General features: G+C 43.3%; 1 protein-coding gene across 2 annotated transcripts in view; it reads right to left on the bottom strand.

Moving 5' to 3' along the window:
- The window catches only part of LOC120920885 (multiple epidermal growth factor-like domains protein 10), a 221,048-nt gene that overhangs the window by 79,828 nt on the left and 123,494 nt on the right, over nt 1-17,726 (bottom strand). For both annotated transcript variants that reach the window (XM_040333275.1, XM_040333274.1), the window contains exons 6-9: nt 16,727-16,973; nt 13,104-13,227; nt 9,319-9,455; nt 2,839-3,051 (exon numbers count right to left, since the gene is read on the bottom strand). In XM_040333275.1, the coding sequence (XP_040189209.1) occupies nt 2,839-3,051; nt 9,319-9,455; nt 13,104-13,227; nt 16,727-16,973 (721 nt within the window). The remainder of the gene's footprint in view (nt 1-2,838; nt 3,052-9,318; nt 9,456-13,103; nt 13,228-16,726; nt 16,974-17,726) is intronic.

Below are 17,726 nucleotides of genomic sequence, written 5' to 3'. Positions count from 1 at the left end.
CTAAAATCACAGTGTATAAATGGGCAAATATGTTCTGCAGTGGTTACTGGGCTGCTTTCAAACTGATCCGCAGGTGCAGAGCAGTTTAGGTGCGGGTTACCTGCACTGAGCCATACACTTCTGTTATTATCTGCGAGTTTGGTGAGCTTTCTGAAAGTGCACCAAACCTGCAGAATATAATAGAAGTCTATAGTGGGTGGACACGGACATCCCATCCACCCACTCTGCTCATTGTGGCCCGCGACCGGTTACCAAGTCGCTTAAGTGGCCCTCGCTCTTCAAAAGGTTGGGCACCCCTGACCTAGACCCTTGTGCCATGGTACCATCAAAAGGAGTAGACAAATAAAGAAAAAAAAGAAAAAATACACATTTGAACCTTGTTTTTATGTAACGGGTGTTAATATTTTAGCCTTTTGTATTAAAATAGATGATTTTATATAACAAGAATTAATTCTATGTATTGATACATAAATGTACCTATATGCTATAGCACCTTGAAAGTATCATTCTATATATTATATTTTAGGAATGTAGGTATGAAACTAGAACGATTTAATCCCTGTATAATATTTGATACCTTATGCAATGTTTTTTTTTTTGTATAACAAGTCTTTTGTATGTTGTCAGTGAAAAGGACACACATATTGGGGTTGATTTCCTAAATGCGAATAGACTGTGCACTTTACAAGTGCAGTTGTACTTATTGGGCCGGATTCAGATAGGAGATACGACGGCGTATCTCCTGATACGCCGTTGTATCTCTGAGTGCGGGCCGTCGTATCTATGCGCCTGATTCAGAGAATCAGTTACGCATAGATTTCCCTAAGATCCGACTGGTGTCGTTTCTTAGGCTGCATATTTACGCTGGCCGCTAGGTGGCGCTTCCGTATAGTTACGCAATGAATATGCTAATTAGGTAGATACGCCGATTCAGAAACCAACGTCCGCCTGGCGCATTTTTTTTACGTTGTTTGCGTTAGGCTTTTTCCGGCGGAAAGTTACCCCCTGCTATATGAGGGGTATATGCGGCGTATCCTATGTTAAGTATGGCCGTCGTTTCCGCGTCGATTTTTTAAAATTTTACGTCGTTTGCGGAAGTCGTTCGCGAATAGGGCTGGACGTCATTTACGTTCATGTCGAATCCAATACGTCCTTGCGGCGTATTTTGGAGCAATGCACACTGGGATATTTCACGGACAGCGCGAATGCGCCGTTCAGAAAAAACGTAAAATACGTGGGGTCAAGTGAAATTTAAATATAACACGCCCACAACATCCCCATTTGAATTAGGCGGGCTTATGCCGCCACACATACATTACGCCACGGTAACTAAGGGCGCAAGTTCTTTCTGCATACGGAACTTGCGCCCAAAGTTACGGCGGCGTACCGCATCGCAGATGCGTTACGCCGGCAGATAGATAGAGAAATCTATCTGAATCCGGCCCATTTTCTCCAGAGCTTAACGAATGTGACGCTTCACTTTGTAAAGAATACCCAATAAGGTGCAAGGAAAAAAAGAAAAAACAGCATTTTTGAAGGTGGAAGTCAGCAAAACTTCACCACAAGCTCTGGGGGAAATGAGAGCAACTGCACTTGCAAAGTGTGCAGTCTATTTGCCTTTAGTAAATCAACCCCACAGAGTTTTATTTAAAGTGTAAGTTCCTGGACCTAGCTAAAGTAATTTTACTGACTTTAACTTTTATTTTTTTACGTAACTGGCCTAATCATTAACCACTTAAGAACCGCCGCATGCCGATGTACGTCGGCAGAATAGCACGACTGGGCACAAGGGCGTTCAGGTACGTCCCCTTTAAGAACCCAGCCCGACCTAGTCCGAAGCTCCGTGACCGCGCCCGCGGGACCCGCGGACCTAATCGGCGCTGGTGTCCTGTGATCGGGTCACAGAGCTGAAGAACGGGGAGAAGTAAGTGTAAACAAACCTCTCCCTGTTCTTCCTAGTGGCTTGTCAGATCGTCTGTTCCCTGTCATAGGGAACGACGATCAGTGACATCACAGGCCCAGCCACGCCCCCCTACAGTAAGAATCACACACTAGGGCACACTTAACCCCTACAGTGCCCCCTAGAGGTTAACCCCTTCACTGCCATTGTAATTTTCACAGTAATCAGTGCATTTTTTATAGCACTGATCGCTGTATCAATGACAATGGTCCCAAAAATGTGTCCGCCATAATGTTGCAGTCACGATAAAAAAATCGCTAATCGCTGCTATTAGTAGAAAAAAAAAAATATTAATAAAAATGCCATAAAACTATCCCCTATTTTGTAGACGCTATAACTTTTGCGCAAACCAATCAATAAGCGCTTATTGCGATATTTTTTACCAAAAATATGTAGAAGAATACGTATTGGCCTAAACTGAGGAAACAACATTTATTTTTATTTTTTTTTGGGGATATTTATTATAGCAAAAAGTACAAAATATTGAATTTCTTTTCAAAATTGTCGCTCTATTTTTGTTTATAGCGCAAAAAATAAAAACCGCAGAGGTGATCAAATACCACCAAAAGAAAGCTCTATTTGTGGGAAAAAAAGGACATCAATTTTGTTTGGGAGCCACGTCGCCCGACCGCACAATTGTCAGTTAAAGCGACGCCGTGCCGAATCGCAAAAAGGGGCAAGGTCCTTAACCTGCATAATAGTCCGGGGCTTAAGTGGTTAAAATGTGTACTATACCATAACGTACTACAACCAATAAGAAACTGTCTTACATAAACATCATTTCAATAAACCATTATCTGGTTGGTTGTTGTAGATTACTGTATTCTGTGCCCATTGCTTTTCACACTGTTTAGTTGGCACATTGTAGATGTAGTTACCTCTTAGTGTGCCGAGGGTCACACTGGCAGGGCATGTTGCAGTGTATGCCGTACATGCCATCCACACACATTCGGTCTTCACAGTTTTCCCCAAAGAAGCCAGCTTCGCACAGACACGCCCCGTTGATATGGAAGCAACGCACCCCGTTCACACAGTTGCAGGTTTCTTCACAGTCCTGACCATGCTTTCCTATAGGACACTCTTCCCGACAGCTGAGGTCCAGAACAAAATGCAAATAAATATTTACTGAGGCAACGCATAGATCTATTAAATAGGTATTCATTCTAAAAGTAGATTACACCTCAACTGAACGTTCAATTTAATTCAGCTAAGTACTTTTCAAGTGCACCAAAATAAAAGTCTTATGCCCCATACACACGATCAGAAATTTCGACAGCAAAAGTCCAATGTGAGCTTTTGAACGAAAATTCCGCCCGTGTGTATGCTCCATCGGACTTTTGCTGTCGGAATTTCCGCCAGCAAAAGATTGAGAACTGGTTCTCTCATTTTCGGACGGAAAAAATTTATATTGGAAAATACGATCGTCTGTAGCAATTCTGATGCGAAAAATGTTGGCGCATGCTCGGAAACAATTCGACGCATGCTCGGAAGCATTGAACTTAATTTTCTTGGCTCGTCGTAGTGTTGTACGTCACCGCGTTCTTGAAGGTCGAAAGTTCAGAGAACTTTTGTGTGACCGTGTGTATGCAAGCCAAGCTTGAGCAGAATTCCGTTGGAAAAACCATCCAAGGTTTTTCCGATGGAAAATCCGATCGTGTGTACGGGGCTTTACGGTTTGTTTGTTCTTTAGAAAACAGCCCGAGTAGAAATTCCGGTTCCCTGCCAGCATGCTGCAAAGAAGGACCCTTGTTCTCTGTGTGTTAGCAGTGGTCTCTCTTCGGCCGCGTACACACGGTCGAACAAAACCGATGAGAATGGACCGAGGTTCAATTTCATCGGTCCAAACAGACCGTGTGTATAGCCCATCGGTCTGTTGTCCTTCGGTCCAAAGTTTTAAAACATGCTTTAAAATCGAACCGATGGACCGCTGACCGATCGGTCCAAACCGATGGTTAGTGTAGAAAAGCATCGGTTCAAAACCCGCGCATGCTCAGAATCAAGTCGACGCATGCTTGGAAGCATTGAACTTCGTTTTTTTCAGCGTGTTGTGTATTTTACGTCCCGATCGGATTTTGAACTGATGGTGTGTACGCCCATCAGACCATCAGGCCACTTCAGCGGTGAACCGATGAAAATGGTCCGTCGGACCATTCTCATCGGATGGACCGGTCGCGTGTACAAGGCCTTCAGAGATCAGATCTAGAGGTCTCTAATCAGCAGGAATCATGTGTTTTGCTAAATTTCTAGGTTTGACTCTTCAGGGGCATGCTGTATCTCTGCAGATAGACTGCTGCTATCACACATAGAGCAAGGGCCCTTTTTTGCAGCTTGCTTGGCTGCATGGTTACTCGGGGTTGGCCCAATTGTCCGTCCATTCCCTAAAGCCCAACGAAGGCCAGTACTGCCTGCCTTCTTGTGTATGGATGGTGAGTTAGAAACCCCACTACACCATCCCCCTGGTCCATCACACACTGACCACTCAGTTCAGCTGTAAGCCATACCGCTCCTTCACATTTAAAACAAAGGGAAACCGCAGAGGCGCATTGCGGGTGGTATTAACCCTTTTTCGGCCGCTAGCGGGGGTTAATACCACACCGCCAGCGGCCGAATCCCACGGCAATTCCGACGGTATAGCGCCACCGCGCCTCCCGCCTCAGTGTGAAAGGGGCCTAAGGCTTTGCTCACCTTTTTTATTGATGCACCTAGAATTAATTTAGCCGATTTATTTATTATTATTATTATTCAATTCAACTGTGAATTACGCACTCCAGACAGCAAATAAATTGACTACTGTATGTCATAATATAATTACTATGGGTTGTGGAAAGGTGGTGGTGAAAACAGGATAAAATGCAACACAGATAATCTCTGTGGTTGCGATTGAGCCCGAGACTTCAGTCCTGCATAACTAACATGCTACCAAAGCACCCAGTCTCGTTGTCGTTTTTTATTATACATCACACCTCATTTATAATAGAAATTGGACTATAACAAAGCTTAATTTGGTAATGGCTGAAATCTGATTATGTGCTATGGGAAATGTGTTGGGCATTCAAAATCTAGGCTTGCAAGTGCTATATTAGATTTTAATGCACACATTGCAGATGAAAAATCATTTCTCTGCTGATCAGCAACTAGTTTACATGCCGCCCAATGTACAAGCCAGTAGGATGGAGCACAGCTGTTGGCATCTTAACTTTGTGCTTGTCATTTTTTCCAAGTGAGATTTTGGCACCAAACATGATACAAATTTTCACATTGTAGATTGAATATCATAGATATTTTCACTAAACTATGTTTATTTGACTTAAAAATGGATTGTACAAAGAATTTTACATCATTCTAGTAAAGGAAGCATTGCAAGTATAAAAATGTTTTTCAACTGACACTCTATAGTAGACTTTCTCATGTAAATTTCCTGTGGCAGTTGCTATGGGTTCCTTTGGCAATGATCAATTTCTACCTTTCGGATAAGTAACTACTTACCCCAATTATATTTTAGCTAACTGTAAGGAGGGATTCCTCCCACTGACCACCAATGTAAGCAGAATTCTCTCCAATGTCCACCACTGTAGGGATCATTCTTCCCTCTGATCACCAACGTAAGATTTTTTTTCAAATTGAACGCCAATTAAATGGGGACATGTTTCCCTCTGACCACCAATGTAAGGGGCAGTGGCGGCCCATCCATAGAGAGCGCACAGGCACCGCCTCCCCTATTCATGTGTCCGGCCCCCATGATCTACATATCAGTGGTGCTGGACAATGGATTCCAATGCCAGAGGCTCTAACAGGCTTCAAAAAAAGGGTCAGCTCAAACCCTGTTGTGTGATAAGCAAATTCATTTTCGCTATTATCACACTAAAGTTACTCCCGGCCAATCAGGAGGCAGGTCTGTGATACCTGTTTCCCGAATGGCCAAAGCGTCAGGCAATCCTATTGGATGCCTAGTGCTTTGGCAGAAGGAGACACACAGTGGCAGAGAAAGCTGGAGGAGTGGACACCGGAGCTGCCGCTGCCGCTGCCCGCACTCCAGGAGGAGAGGACACCACACGAGTGGGTACGTGCCGCCAGCCGGTGGGGGGGGGTGTTTATGTCTCATTGCCGCCATGCCGTGGGGGGGTTGTTTGTTTGCCGTCCCCCCAAAAGAACCCACCAGCTGCCACTTGTAAGGAGCATTCTTCCAACTGATCACCAATGTAAGGAGCATTCTTCCCACTGACCACCAATGTAAGGAGCATTCTTCCCACTGATCACCAATGTAAGGAGCATTCTTCCCACTGACCACCAATGTAAGGAGCATTCTTCCCACTGACCACCAATGTAAGGAGCATTCTTCCCACTGGCCACCAATGTAAGGAGCATTCTTCCCACTGATCACCAATGTAAGGAGCATTCTTCCCACTCACCACCAATGTAAGGAGCTTTCTTCCAAATGACCTCCAATTAAGGGATCATTCTTCCCACTGACCACCACTGTAAAGCCCCATACACACTATCAGTTTTCCTGCAGGTTTTTCTCTTCAGGTTTACCAAAATCATCTAATATGAGGTCAAACCTTAAGAGTTTCAATTTGTATGCAATCAGGCAGGCTGTCACGATTAGGCGTCGGGCTCAGAGGCCAATTGCTACAGCAGCAGAGCAGATGTTCACACAGGTCACCCTGGCTGATGACGCAGGCTCACCTGAGGTGCGGAGTCTAAGTGCTTAACAGGTGTTCACCAGAGCTCCTGATGGTGGAGATGGATTTTGCTGCGTGTTAGTACCAGGTCGCGGTCCTCAGGATCGCCCCACCAGGAGGTGAGCAAGCTGGGGTCCAGTAGCGGATGAGCCGGTAAGGATCAAACAGAAGCGTGGTCAGTAAACAAGCCAAAAGGTCGGTAATGAGTATTTGCAGGTTGGGATCAGGCAGAAGCGTAGTCGATGAACAAGCCAAGGATCGATAACGAGCAGCAGAAAATATGGACAGCAGCAGGGAAGACAGGAGCGAGATACAGGCTGTAGATAGCACAATATTTTGGCAAGGAGAGAGTGCAAAGACATGGCTTATATCAGGAAGTTCGTGGGAGGAGCAAAAAGTTCAAGGTTCAGCTGAAATAAAAGGTACAAGGCAGGGTTGTCGAAAGGATCTGACAATGCGCTGTCCAGCATCTCAGATAGCTCAGTGAGAAGGTTCATTGCCAGGCACAGCTGAGGTCCCAGATTCAAGTCCAGGTCCTGACACAGGCCCTTGCACTACATGGTTTTGGTAAACCTGAAGAGAAAAACCTGCAGGAAAACTGATAGGGGTAGATTCACGTAGATCGGCGTTTCTATGTGCGGGCGTAACGTATCCTATTTACATTACGCCTCCTCAACTTTTACAGGCAAGTGCCGTATTCTTAAAAGAAAGTTGCGGCGGCGTAGCGTAAATAGGCCGGCGTAAGCCCGCCTAATTCAAATAGTGAAGAGGTGGGCGTGTGTTATGTAAATTAGGCTTGACCCGACGTAATTGACGTTTTTCCCAAACGGTGCATGCGCCGTCCGTGGAATTTCCCAGTGTGCATTGCTACAAAGAACGCCGCAAGGTTTCGATGTGAACGTAAATGACGTCCAGCCCCATTCACAGACGAATTACGCAAACGACGTAAAAAATTCAAAATTCGACGCGGGAACGACAGCCATACTTAACATTGGTACGCCGCACTTACGCCACCATATAGCAGGGGTAACTATACGCCGGGAAAAGCCTAACGTAAACGGCGTAAATGTACTGCGCCGGGCGTACATTCGTGAATTCCCGTATCTTGCTGATTTACATATTTCGACGCGTAAATCAGCATACACGCCCCTAGCGGTCAGCGGAAAAATGCAGTTACGACCCGACGGCGTAAGAGACTTACGCCAGTCGGATCTAATAGATATCTATGCGTAACTGATTCTATAAATCAGGCGCATAGATACGACCGGCCGGACTCAGAGATACGGCGGCGTATCTGGAGATACGCCGTCGTATCTTGTCTGTGAATCTACCCCATAGTGTGTATGGGGCTTAAGGAGCATTCTTCCCACTGGACACCAATGTAAGGAGCATTCTTCCCACTGATCACCAATGTAAGGAGCATTCTTCCCACTGATCACCAATGTAAGGGATATTCTTCCCACTGATCACCAATGTAAGGAACATTCTTCCCACTGATCACCAATGTAAGGGATATTCTTCCCACTGATCACCAATGTAAGGAACATTCTTCCCACTGATCACCAATGTAAGGTGCATTCTTCCCACTGATCACCAATGTAAGTGACATTCTTCCCACTGATCACCAATGTAAGGGATATTCTTCCCACTGATCTCCAATGTAAGGAACATTCTTCCCACTGATCACCAATGTAAGGTGCATTCTTCCCACTGATCACCAATGTAAGTGACATTCTTCCCACTGATCACCAATGTAAGGGACATTCTTCCCACTGATCACCAATGTAAGGGACCTTCTTCCCACTGATCACCAATGTAAGGTGCATTCTTCCTGACCACCAATGTAAGGAGCATTCTTCCCACTGATCACCAATGTAAGGAACATTCTTCCCACTGACCACCAATGTAAGAAGCATTGGTGAGCAATATTGCCCAACACATGTTGACAAGGCAATTTGTCTTATGTCCTATTTCTCCAGTTCACACAAAAGCACTTCCTTGGAGTTTTCTGAAAAAAGTAGGACATATTAAATTTTTTTGAAGATACTGTTACATTGCAGGACCATGTCACAGCTGTAAGCCAAGCATTCGGTTTCTTGGTTGCCGTGCGACCCCATTGAACACAATGAGTGAATTGATAGGTGGGGCTGCCTGTTAAACTCTGCACCCCAAGTTCATAAATGACTTACTTTGTCCAGCTATATTACAATGTGGTGGGCAGGCAGCAGGTGGGGGAGATTTGGGGGATTTCCTAAACTGGAAACATACTTCAAAGCTGAACACTAGAAAAAAGATTCTACAATTATAATATACTGTATATGTTAATTCATTTGTCTGACAAAACTTACACAGTTCTGTTCAGCTAGTCTTATGATCCAGACATCTCTGCCAGATGCTATAGCAAGGCTGGTGACCTTGATTTTCTCTACTGTAGTTAACCAATACTATTTAGTCACTGACCTGCCCCCAGCATCCTGATTGGAAAATACAAGAGGATCACTAGACTGATAAGATCATAACTTGTGTCTCATGCCGTCTTCCCATATCATCTAGCTCCCAATATTAGATTGACTGTATCGCTATAGATCTATGGATTGGCTGTAAAAATAAATCAGGGTACCTATATGAGCTGTCATGGCATTCATACATACATTGTTCTTTAACGTGTCAGCTTACCGGTCTCCTGTGTAACCTAGAGCGCACTGGCACTGCCCACTTTCTGGGTCACATTGACCATGATTATGACAGTTGCATTCATGCTCGCAGCCAGAACCATAGTATCCAGGTGGGCACGGGATGGAGCATATTGGACCCTATTGAGAGAGGAGGACATTAGAAATGCATGAGATCCTAAACATTGTAATTATTCAGTGTGTATTATAGGATGAATTAATTAATGTTTGTTTTAAGTCATTTTGGATGAATTTAAAGACCCTATGACATGGACCTTCACCAATAAATATGACTTCCTCTCCTCTGACTTCTCTGCCTTCCCTCGTATTCGTGTTTTTTTTTTTTTTTAACAATTTTTTTTTTTTATTTAACTTCCAGCATCCTTGCCCAGATAATGATAACATATGCAGCATGCTCTCACACATTTTCAGACATGCCACAGGGTCTACAGGACATGGTAAACATGACAACGCCGTGCAGTGGTGCTGCAAATGTGCAGGGGGTCCAAATGGCTCTCCCAGGTCTTATGGATCTACCAGAGACTTGCAGTGTGTCTGCACATGCGCAGTAAAGGTGGTGTCGTGCAAGCATTGCCACAAAATGAACTTTCTGCTGGAAGGAGGACAACACTGGACTCCATGACCATGATTTTTTTTTTATTTACTTAAAGCAGGGGTCTCCAAACTTTTCAAACAAAGGGCCACTTTATTGTCCTTCAGACTTTAGGAGGGCCGGATTGTGGCCAGCAGGGGCAGAAAATGTCACGGCCCGGCATCAGTGAGAATAAATGTGGCCTCAGGGTTGGTGGTCAATAGGAGGAGGAGTTTTCTCACTATTAGTAGGAGGAATAGTATCCCATCATTGATATCGGTGAAAGATGGTGTCTTGTTTGTGTCAGTGTCTTATATCAGTGGGAGGAATAGTGTCTTATATCAGTGGGAGGAATTATGCCCCAAGGGCCGGATAAAGGCTAGCAAAGGGCTACATCTGGCCCTCGGGTCGCAGTTTGGAGACCCCTGACTTAAAGGAACCATGACTGCTGAGAAGCACAGGCTCTTTTATGACTAACTAATAAACCAATGCATTGCCCCCCCCAAACTGACATAGATGCAGCACAGTGGTGTAGTGGTTAGCACTTTCACCTAGCAGCAAAAAGGTTGCTGGTTCAAATACCGACCATGACACCATCTGCCTAGAGTTTGCATGTTCTCCCTGTGTCTGCTTGGGTTTCCTCAGGGAACTCTGGTTTCCTCCTACACTCCAAAGACATGCTGGTAGGTTAATTGGATCCTGTCCAAACTGGCCCAGTATACGTGTTTCCCCGAAAATAAGACGTACTCCGAAAATAAGCCATAGCGGGATTTCGACGCAAGATCGAAATATAAGACATCCCCCCGAAAATAAGACGTAGCGATGGCGTGTCGAATCCCCAAAAATAAGACGTAGCGATGGCGTGTCGTATGCGTAGCGGCGCGGGCGGGAAAACAAGATGTGATAGGCGTACTGTACTGGTGCGGAGCTCAGGAGCTGTAAAGAAGTCGTGCAGCCATTCTTATCTGCTCCATGGTATCTCTAAGTGACCGGAGAGGTGTCGGCAGCCCCATAAATACGGTAAGGTCAGCTCCATACTGTTGTACCATACTTGCTGGTAAAAAAAATAAGACGTCCCCCGAAAATAAGCCATAGTGTGATTTCTGGAGGAAAAATAAATATAAGACGGTGTCTTATTTTCGGGGAAACACGGTATGTGTGTATGACTGTGTGTCCCAAGCGTGTCGAGATCCTATGGGGTAAATGACCGCACCAGCCAGGAAGACACTGGCTGCAAAAAGCACCTAGAGGGGATTCAGTTTGCATGTGTAGCGCTATACAAGTCATTCATTCATTTAGTTGGAACTAGGGCAAGGCCACAGCTTTATTAAACTTCCCAAATGGACCATACAACAACGCCAGTCACAGCTATACTGTGAGCACCCATAAAACATAAACTCACATAGTCTAAAATGCCTGTCCTTAGCATCAGTGCCAGACAGGCATTAGACTGACCCCAGAATTTAACTAGAGGGCATAGCCCATAAAGCAATGGAAGGTGGCAAAGGACGGATGGACGGCCGCACACCAAAGAACTCTTGAGTTGTCTTTATTGAAGGAACCTGAGCAAACACCGCAAATACACAGCAGAAATCAAAAACAGCCGACACGTTTCACACTTGGTTAGTGCTTATTCATTTGCTGACAAGGTCAAAACCACCAAAAAAGCTGTGACAAAACATCACAATGGGCAAAAGGATGGTCAACTCTTTTGACAGCTTAATCCCCTCTGAGCAGTGGGATTTTTCTAGAGTTCAGGCTCCATCCAGTCACCTGAGGTCTTTGTAGCTAATCCTAAGATCCGGTTCACACTGGGGCGGCACGACTTCGGGGGCGAGTTGGCAAGGCGTCCTGAAGACGACTTCAGAGGCGACTTGCAAAATGACTTCTGTATATAAGTCAATGCAAGTCGCCCCCGAAGTCGTACAAGAACCTTTTTCTAAGTCGGAGCGACTTGCGTCGCTCCTATTAGAACGGTACTATTGAATACAATGGGACGCGACTTGTCAGGCGGCTGAGTCGCCTGACGAGTCGCCCGAGTGTGAACCGGCTCTAAGGGAGCTACTTAACTTCCCTTTTAGGTCCATGCCTACAGTTGATGCCATGCCACCAGCAGTCAAGGCTCCCTTTACCCAAAGGAGGTTCAAGGGACCTTCATTACAAGTGAAAAAAATAAATAACTAGGTCCTCTTTGAGTTGCTAAAAATGGAAAATAAACACAAAAGACCATAAGAGAAACATAACGTATGAACCTTTATCAAGGAGCCTTTCCTCTAAAGCAGTGGTCATCAACCCTGTCCTCAGGGCCCACTTACAGGCCAGGTTTTATGTATTACATTGGGGGAGATGCAGACTAGAGCCCTGGTTCACACTGGGCTGCGTGAGTGAAATCGCACAATTTCACTCCCGCCGGCAGTCCCGATTTCGGCCGCGATTTAAGAGACATCTGTGCAGGTTTCTGCACAGATGTCAATGTAAATCGCGGCCAGAAATCGCAAAAAGTAGTACAGGAACTACTTTTTGAAATCGGTGCAGCGCCGCATATGCGGCGTCGCACCGATTAGGACGGTGTCATTGCCGACAATTGTCGGCAAATGCTGCCGATTTGAGATGCGATTTCACATGTGAAATCGCATCTCAAATCGAAGCAAAACGTACCCAGTGTGAACCTGGGCAAAATACTGCGATCACTGAGCAGCAAATGATATCACCTGGGATGTATTTCAGTTATCTTGCAAACCTGGCCTGTTAGTGGGCCCTGAGGACAGGGTTGATGACCACTGCTCTAAAGTATATGTAACGCCAATCATCAAAATCTTATATAAGCTTTAAGATGTTAATGTGATTTCAGAAGCAATTTGCAATATTAATAATTTTTTATATTTTACATAGATATACCTGCAAAAGGAGACTTAATTTTCTGACTAAAGTTTTAAATAATTTCTAAACCTAAGATTTTTTTTTTAACATATTGCAGCCTACTGGTCTTCAGATGTGGTGACTTAATTCTTTTTCTTTTTTTGGGGCAAGAACATTTTCAGAAAGTATGGAAATATTTATATATCTTGCCAGAAATGCAGTGTCTTTGTCACTACTTAATACATTCCTTCTTTAAACTACCAGCCCCCCCCCCCCTCTATTGGAGATGAAAATACGAAGACATATGGAATCCAGGGACGATGATCTGAAGTTCTTACCTTCCATCCAGGTGGACACGTGCACTCTCCATTGACCTGGTCACAGATGCCTCCGCTCTGGCAGGGGCAGTTCTCTGGGCATTGAAATGTGGATGGTTGAACCTCTGTGCATCTAAGCTCACAACTAAAAGAAGGCAAAAACACATGTTTAATTTTAATGGCCAACTCCACTTGAGTTATATTTTTTATATATATATATATATATATATATATATATATATATATATATATATATATCTCTGTTTTGTGGCCTCTGTGGTTTCTGTGGTCTAAACCTTCCCAAGGGCTACAGTGGTGTGATAATGCCACTCAAATTCTTAGTTTTGCCCAATTGCCACAGTTGTTACGAAACCAACCAAAGGGAATGTATTGTGATTTGTATATATTCTTTTCTTTATATTAAGCAAAAATGTTAAGAAAATAATTGAAATATGTATTTCTTTGGACAGAGATATACTGTATGATATCACAAATATTAACATATCTCTTTTTTTGGAGCCAACTGCTGAGATTTCAGCTCGGTTTTCTGGGGATTGATTAGCTTGTCTGTTAAAACCATATTGTTCACCAAGTTCAATAGCTCAAGCTGAAATTTAAACAAGTATGCAGTAAGTCAGAGAAGTAATTCTTCCCTTATTGGACAGCTCAGCTGGTGCTTATAGAGACAGACAATTTGTCTTAAAGGAGTTTTGCGTTATGTGGGAATTAATTTTTCATTTATTAGTTGTTTATTTGTAAAAAAAACGTCATAGATATATTAAAAAGCACATTGATTTAACATCCTGTAAACAAATACAGTTTGAAAACATTTTAGTTTATGAATAATAAAGGTTTTCAAACATAACCGTGCCATCTTGCTACAAGAAGGGTGAATGTCACTAGTCAGCGGCATTTGAAATCCACTTGCAAAGGTTCTACTGGGCAAATAGGAAATGTATATATATCTATTTTTTAAATGGAGATAAAAGATCCCGTATTAAAAAACTAGCACATTTGGAAAGAAATTGCGGAGGACGAAGGGGTGTGTGTACAATGTATATATCCCTCGGGTACCTATCCTCCCTCCATTAATTAAAAACCATGGATTAGTGCCTAACCAATCAGCAGTGCTGATTATAGTAGCACTATGACTCATTTTAATTCAGTAGTTGATTGTACTTTGGCACTTACTAGACAAGAGGGGAACACAAATACCAATTTTGTTTAAAATTGAAAATAAACTCTCTCAGTCATCATTGAGTATTTTTAATCTTCATGCTGCTAGTATTAGTAAATAGATAGAAAAGTATATTATTTCTCATCTGGTTTTGAACATTATTTTACATTTATTCAGTAGTTGCTTTCTGGTTTCTGAATTAGGCAAAAATGATGTCATACATTCCAAAAATCATCTTGGGCATTTTTTCCCTTTATCTGAAGGAGGGCCTGTCTCGGCTAAACACACCCTCTTGCCTGCATGCCTGAGTTAAGGGTGGTTGGATGCCAGGAAGTATATACTTCATTAATCATCTGCCCTTACTTAACATGGCTGCAGCTATAAACACTCGAGAGGTGGGTTTTTTTTAGGTGATTTCTCAAAAAAAAAAAAAAAAGAATAGGGACATGGATGGGGGAGTTTTCTTTGAATATTAAAAATTTATTAAATAGTTTTTTTCAGTTAAAGTGGTTCTAAATGCTCAATGTTTTTTTACAATGAAGGCAAAAAAATAATTCTCTGTGCATCAACCCCTCCCTCAACATACCATTGGCTCCCACTGCTGTCAATCACAGCCACTAAGCCAATCAGGAGATAAAGGTGCAGGGCCAAGCTGAAGCTTTGTGTGTGAAAGGACACAGAGGGCCACAGCTCAGGAGCATGCCTACCACGGGGCCCCCATTGCAAGATGCTTGCTCTGGGGGCACTTGGCAGGAGGGAGGGGCCAGGAGTGTCGGCAAGGGACCTGAGAACAGGAGGATCGGGGGTCTGCTCTGTGCAAAACCGATACACAGAGCAGATAAGTTAAAGGGTCACTAAAGGAAAAAAAATGTTTTGCTGAAATGACTGTTTACAGGGTATAGAGACATAAAAGTTAACTGATTCCTTTTAAAAATTATTAAAAATAGATTAAATTATATCATATAATGTGCCTCTAGTTTCACTTTCGGTTTTAAACTTGTTTCATGTTTATGTGAAGTAAAGAGACCCACAGAACAAAAACAAACAAATCCAGGGCAGTGTTTTGTTTTTAAAATGAATCTGATTGGTTCTGAGGAGTTTTAGACACACAGCTTAGACCACAGTGAGAAGCTCCCATGAGTATTTTCGTAAGAAGCCAGACAAGCAGGAAGTGTGGAGATCACAGCAGAATTACAGCTACTTCAAAGCAAAAACGAACAATAAGGACATGAAACCAGTACTGCAGTAAGGTAAAGGAAGCTATTTAGCTAAAAAAAAAATCCTTTAGTGATCCTTTAACTTTATTTAATTTTTTTTAATAGACTTTAATATCACTTTAAGTTCCAGTTTAAAAATAATCGATCTGAACGTGTTGCACAAATGAATTTGAAAAAAATGAATAAAGTATAAATAAATAAATAATACATTTTTTATAAATCAATACAATATTTTAAGGTTGTTAATGTTTAAACTAAGATAAACTGATACAGTTTAGATCTGCACAACATATCATTTAGCTGACCATACACTGTTTGAATTTTTGGGCAGCTCCTGGGGATATATGCTTGAATTTTGCTCAGTGGATGGTTCCATGGGCCACCTCCCACCTGACACCCCTTAATTAAAAAATCAAAGCAGTCTAGTAAAAAGTTGTCAGCCAAGTCATCCAATCAGATGGAGATGCTCTTCAGGTATTTTAACAGCTGGCAGGAAGTGTGGCGTGGATTGAGAAATCTGTTAGATTTTCTTCTGTTGAAGCTATGGACAGCTTTTTGTTGGTTTTTGGTGGTGATCACCGACATCATCAGATGCAGAATAATAACAAGGTTTTAAGTTGAGGTTCATTGTGAAAATTCCATGGTACTTTTGGATAAGGCACATGTGCTCCTTGCAAAATGCGTAGTAGACAAGAGTATAGGGGATGAAGGGAAATAGATAGAGATTAAAGTGGTAGGGAGTGTGGGCTAGACAAGTGGTGAGGGGAGCACGGATGCTGGTGGAGAGTAGTGAGTAAGGTGGGAACATAGAATGTGGTGGTGAAAGATCTCAAGAAACAGGAACTAAGATATAATCAAGATCATAGGCATGCGCACAGGGTGTGCCAGGTGTGCCCAGGCACACCCTAATCACCCTGTGTAGAACAGATTCCCCCTACTGATCTGGCTCCCCCTTTCCCCCCCACAGCACTTCTGGCTTCCCTCCTCTCCCACCGGTTGTTGCTGTGGATGCTAAAGGATGAGTGGGGGAAGGGGCCAGTAAATATGCCATTTACCGGCCCCTTCCCTTTATGAATGAAGATCGTGAGTGATCGGTAGAGTGTGTTTGAGCTTTGGGGTGCACACCCAATTGCCAAAGGCTGCGCACACCTATGATCAAGATCAAAATGCAGTTATACTGTATATTTGCCAAAGTATATCGCACATGTCAAGAACTAAAAAACACAACTAAAAAATGTGAGCATACTCACTAAGGTCCCGTGTACCCTTCTGGACAAAGACAAGTTCCATTCTGAGGGTCACAGCTGGCTCCATTCTTACACTGGCAGTCCAGTAAACAGTTTGCTCCATAGGTTCCTGGTTCACAGGGCTTCTCACAGAAGGGTGCCTTGTATCCCGGAGGGCAGATGCAGGACCCCGAAATGGCATCACAAATCCCATTGTTTAGGCAATGACAGGAATAGTTACATCTGGGTCCCCACAGATGTGGGTCACAAGCTGGAAATATAAAACATTACAGTGAATTGCTGAATTGTTATGAAGCACCCTACTAATTAGGTTGCTTGTAGTATTGAGACAAATTTAGTTTTTGGCACCTCTGTTGCCAGTGGAGCAAAGTTGCATTGCTTTTGAATGTTCAAGGTTCTGCTGTCCCCCTGTTAAGTTCCAGAATTTAGTGGGTTGGAAGAGGCAGACCCTCAACTAGCTTATCTACACAGCCTTAGCCAATTTCTGGTAGGAAGAGTGACCAGTAGGATGCTGAGGTGTGTATGAATTGGCTAGGGTCTAGAACAGCAGGGTCCTTGTCATGTGGGAGAAGACCCAGCCTGAGGGCTGTGGCACTCTGGGTCACTTAGCTGAAGTTTAGAAAAGGTCATCCAGGGTCTCAACTTAAAGTGGATGTAAACCCACATTTATTTATTTTTTATTTTTTTTGATGTCACAATGTACAGTATAAGATTTCCTATCACCTGTGCCCAGTCTTGCCACACAGAGTTAATCCAGCTCTAAGCAATCATCTTTTATTGTTCAGTGAAATACAACAGACTTCCAGATAAAAACCAAAGTCCTTGCTTCTGAAAAAAAGTGCACAATTCACACCCCCTCCCCTGTGTTTTGATTAAACGTTTTCAAAATATGGGGTGAGTCACAGTTCAGTGCCATGAGAAAATGCAACAGCCATCAGAATATACATAGAGCTGGAGGGAAGAGGGGAGGGGGATGTGAATTGAGCACTTTTTACAGAAGCTG

Source organism: Rana temporaria, chromosome 13 (genome assembly GCF_905171775.1).
Source record: "Rana temporaria chromosome 13, aRanTem1.1, whole genome shotgun sequence".
Lineage (NCBI taxonomy): Eukaryota > Metazoa > Chordata > Amphibia > Anura > Ranidae > Rana > Rana temporaria.
This window is presented reverse-complemented; position numbering and strand designations above follow the sequence as displayed.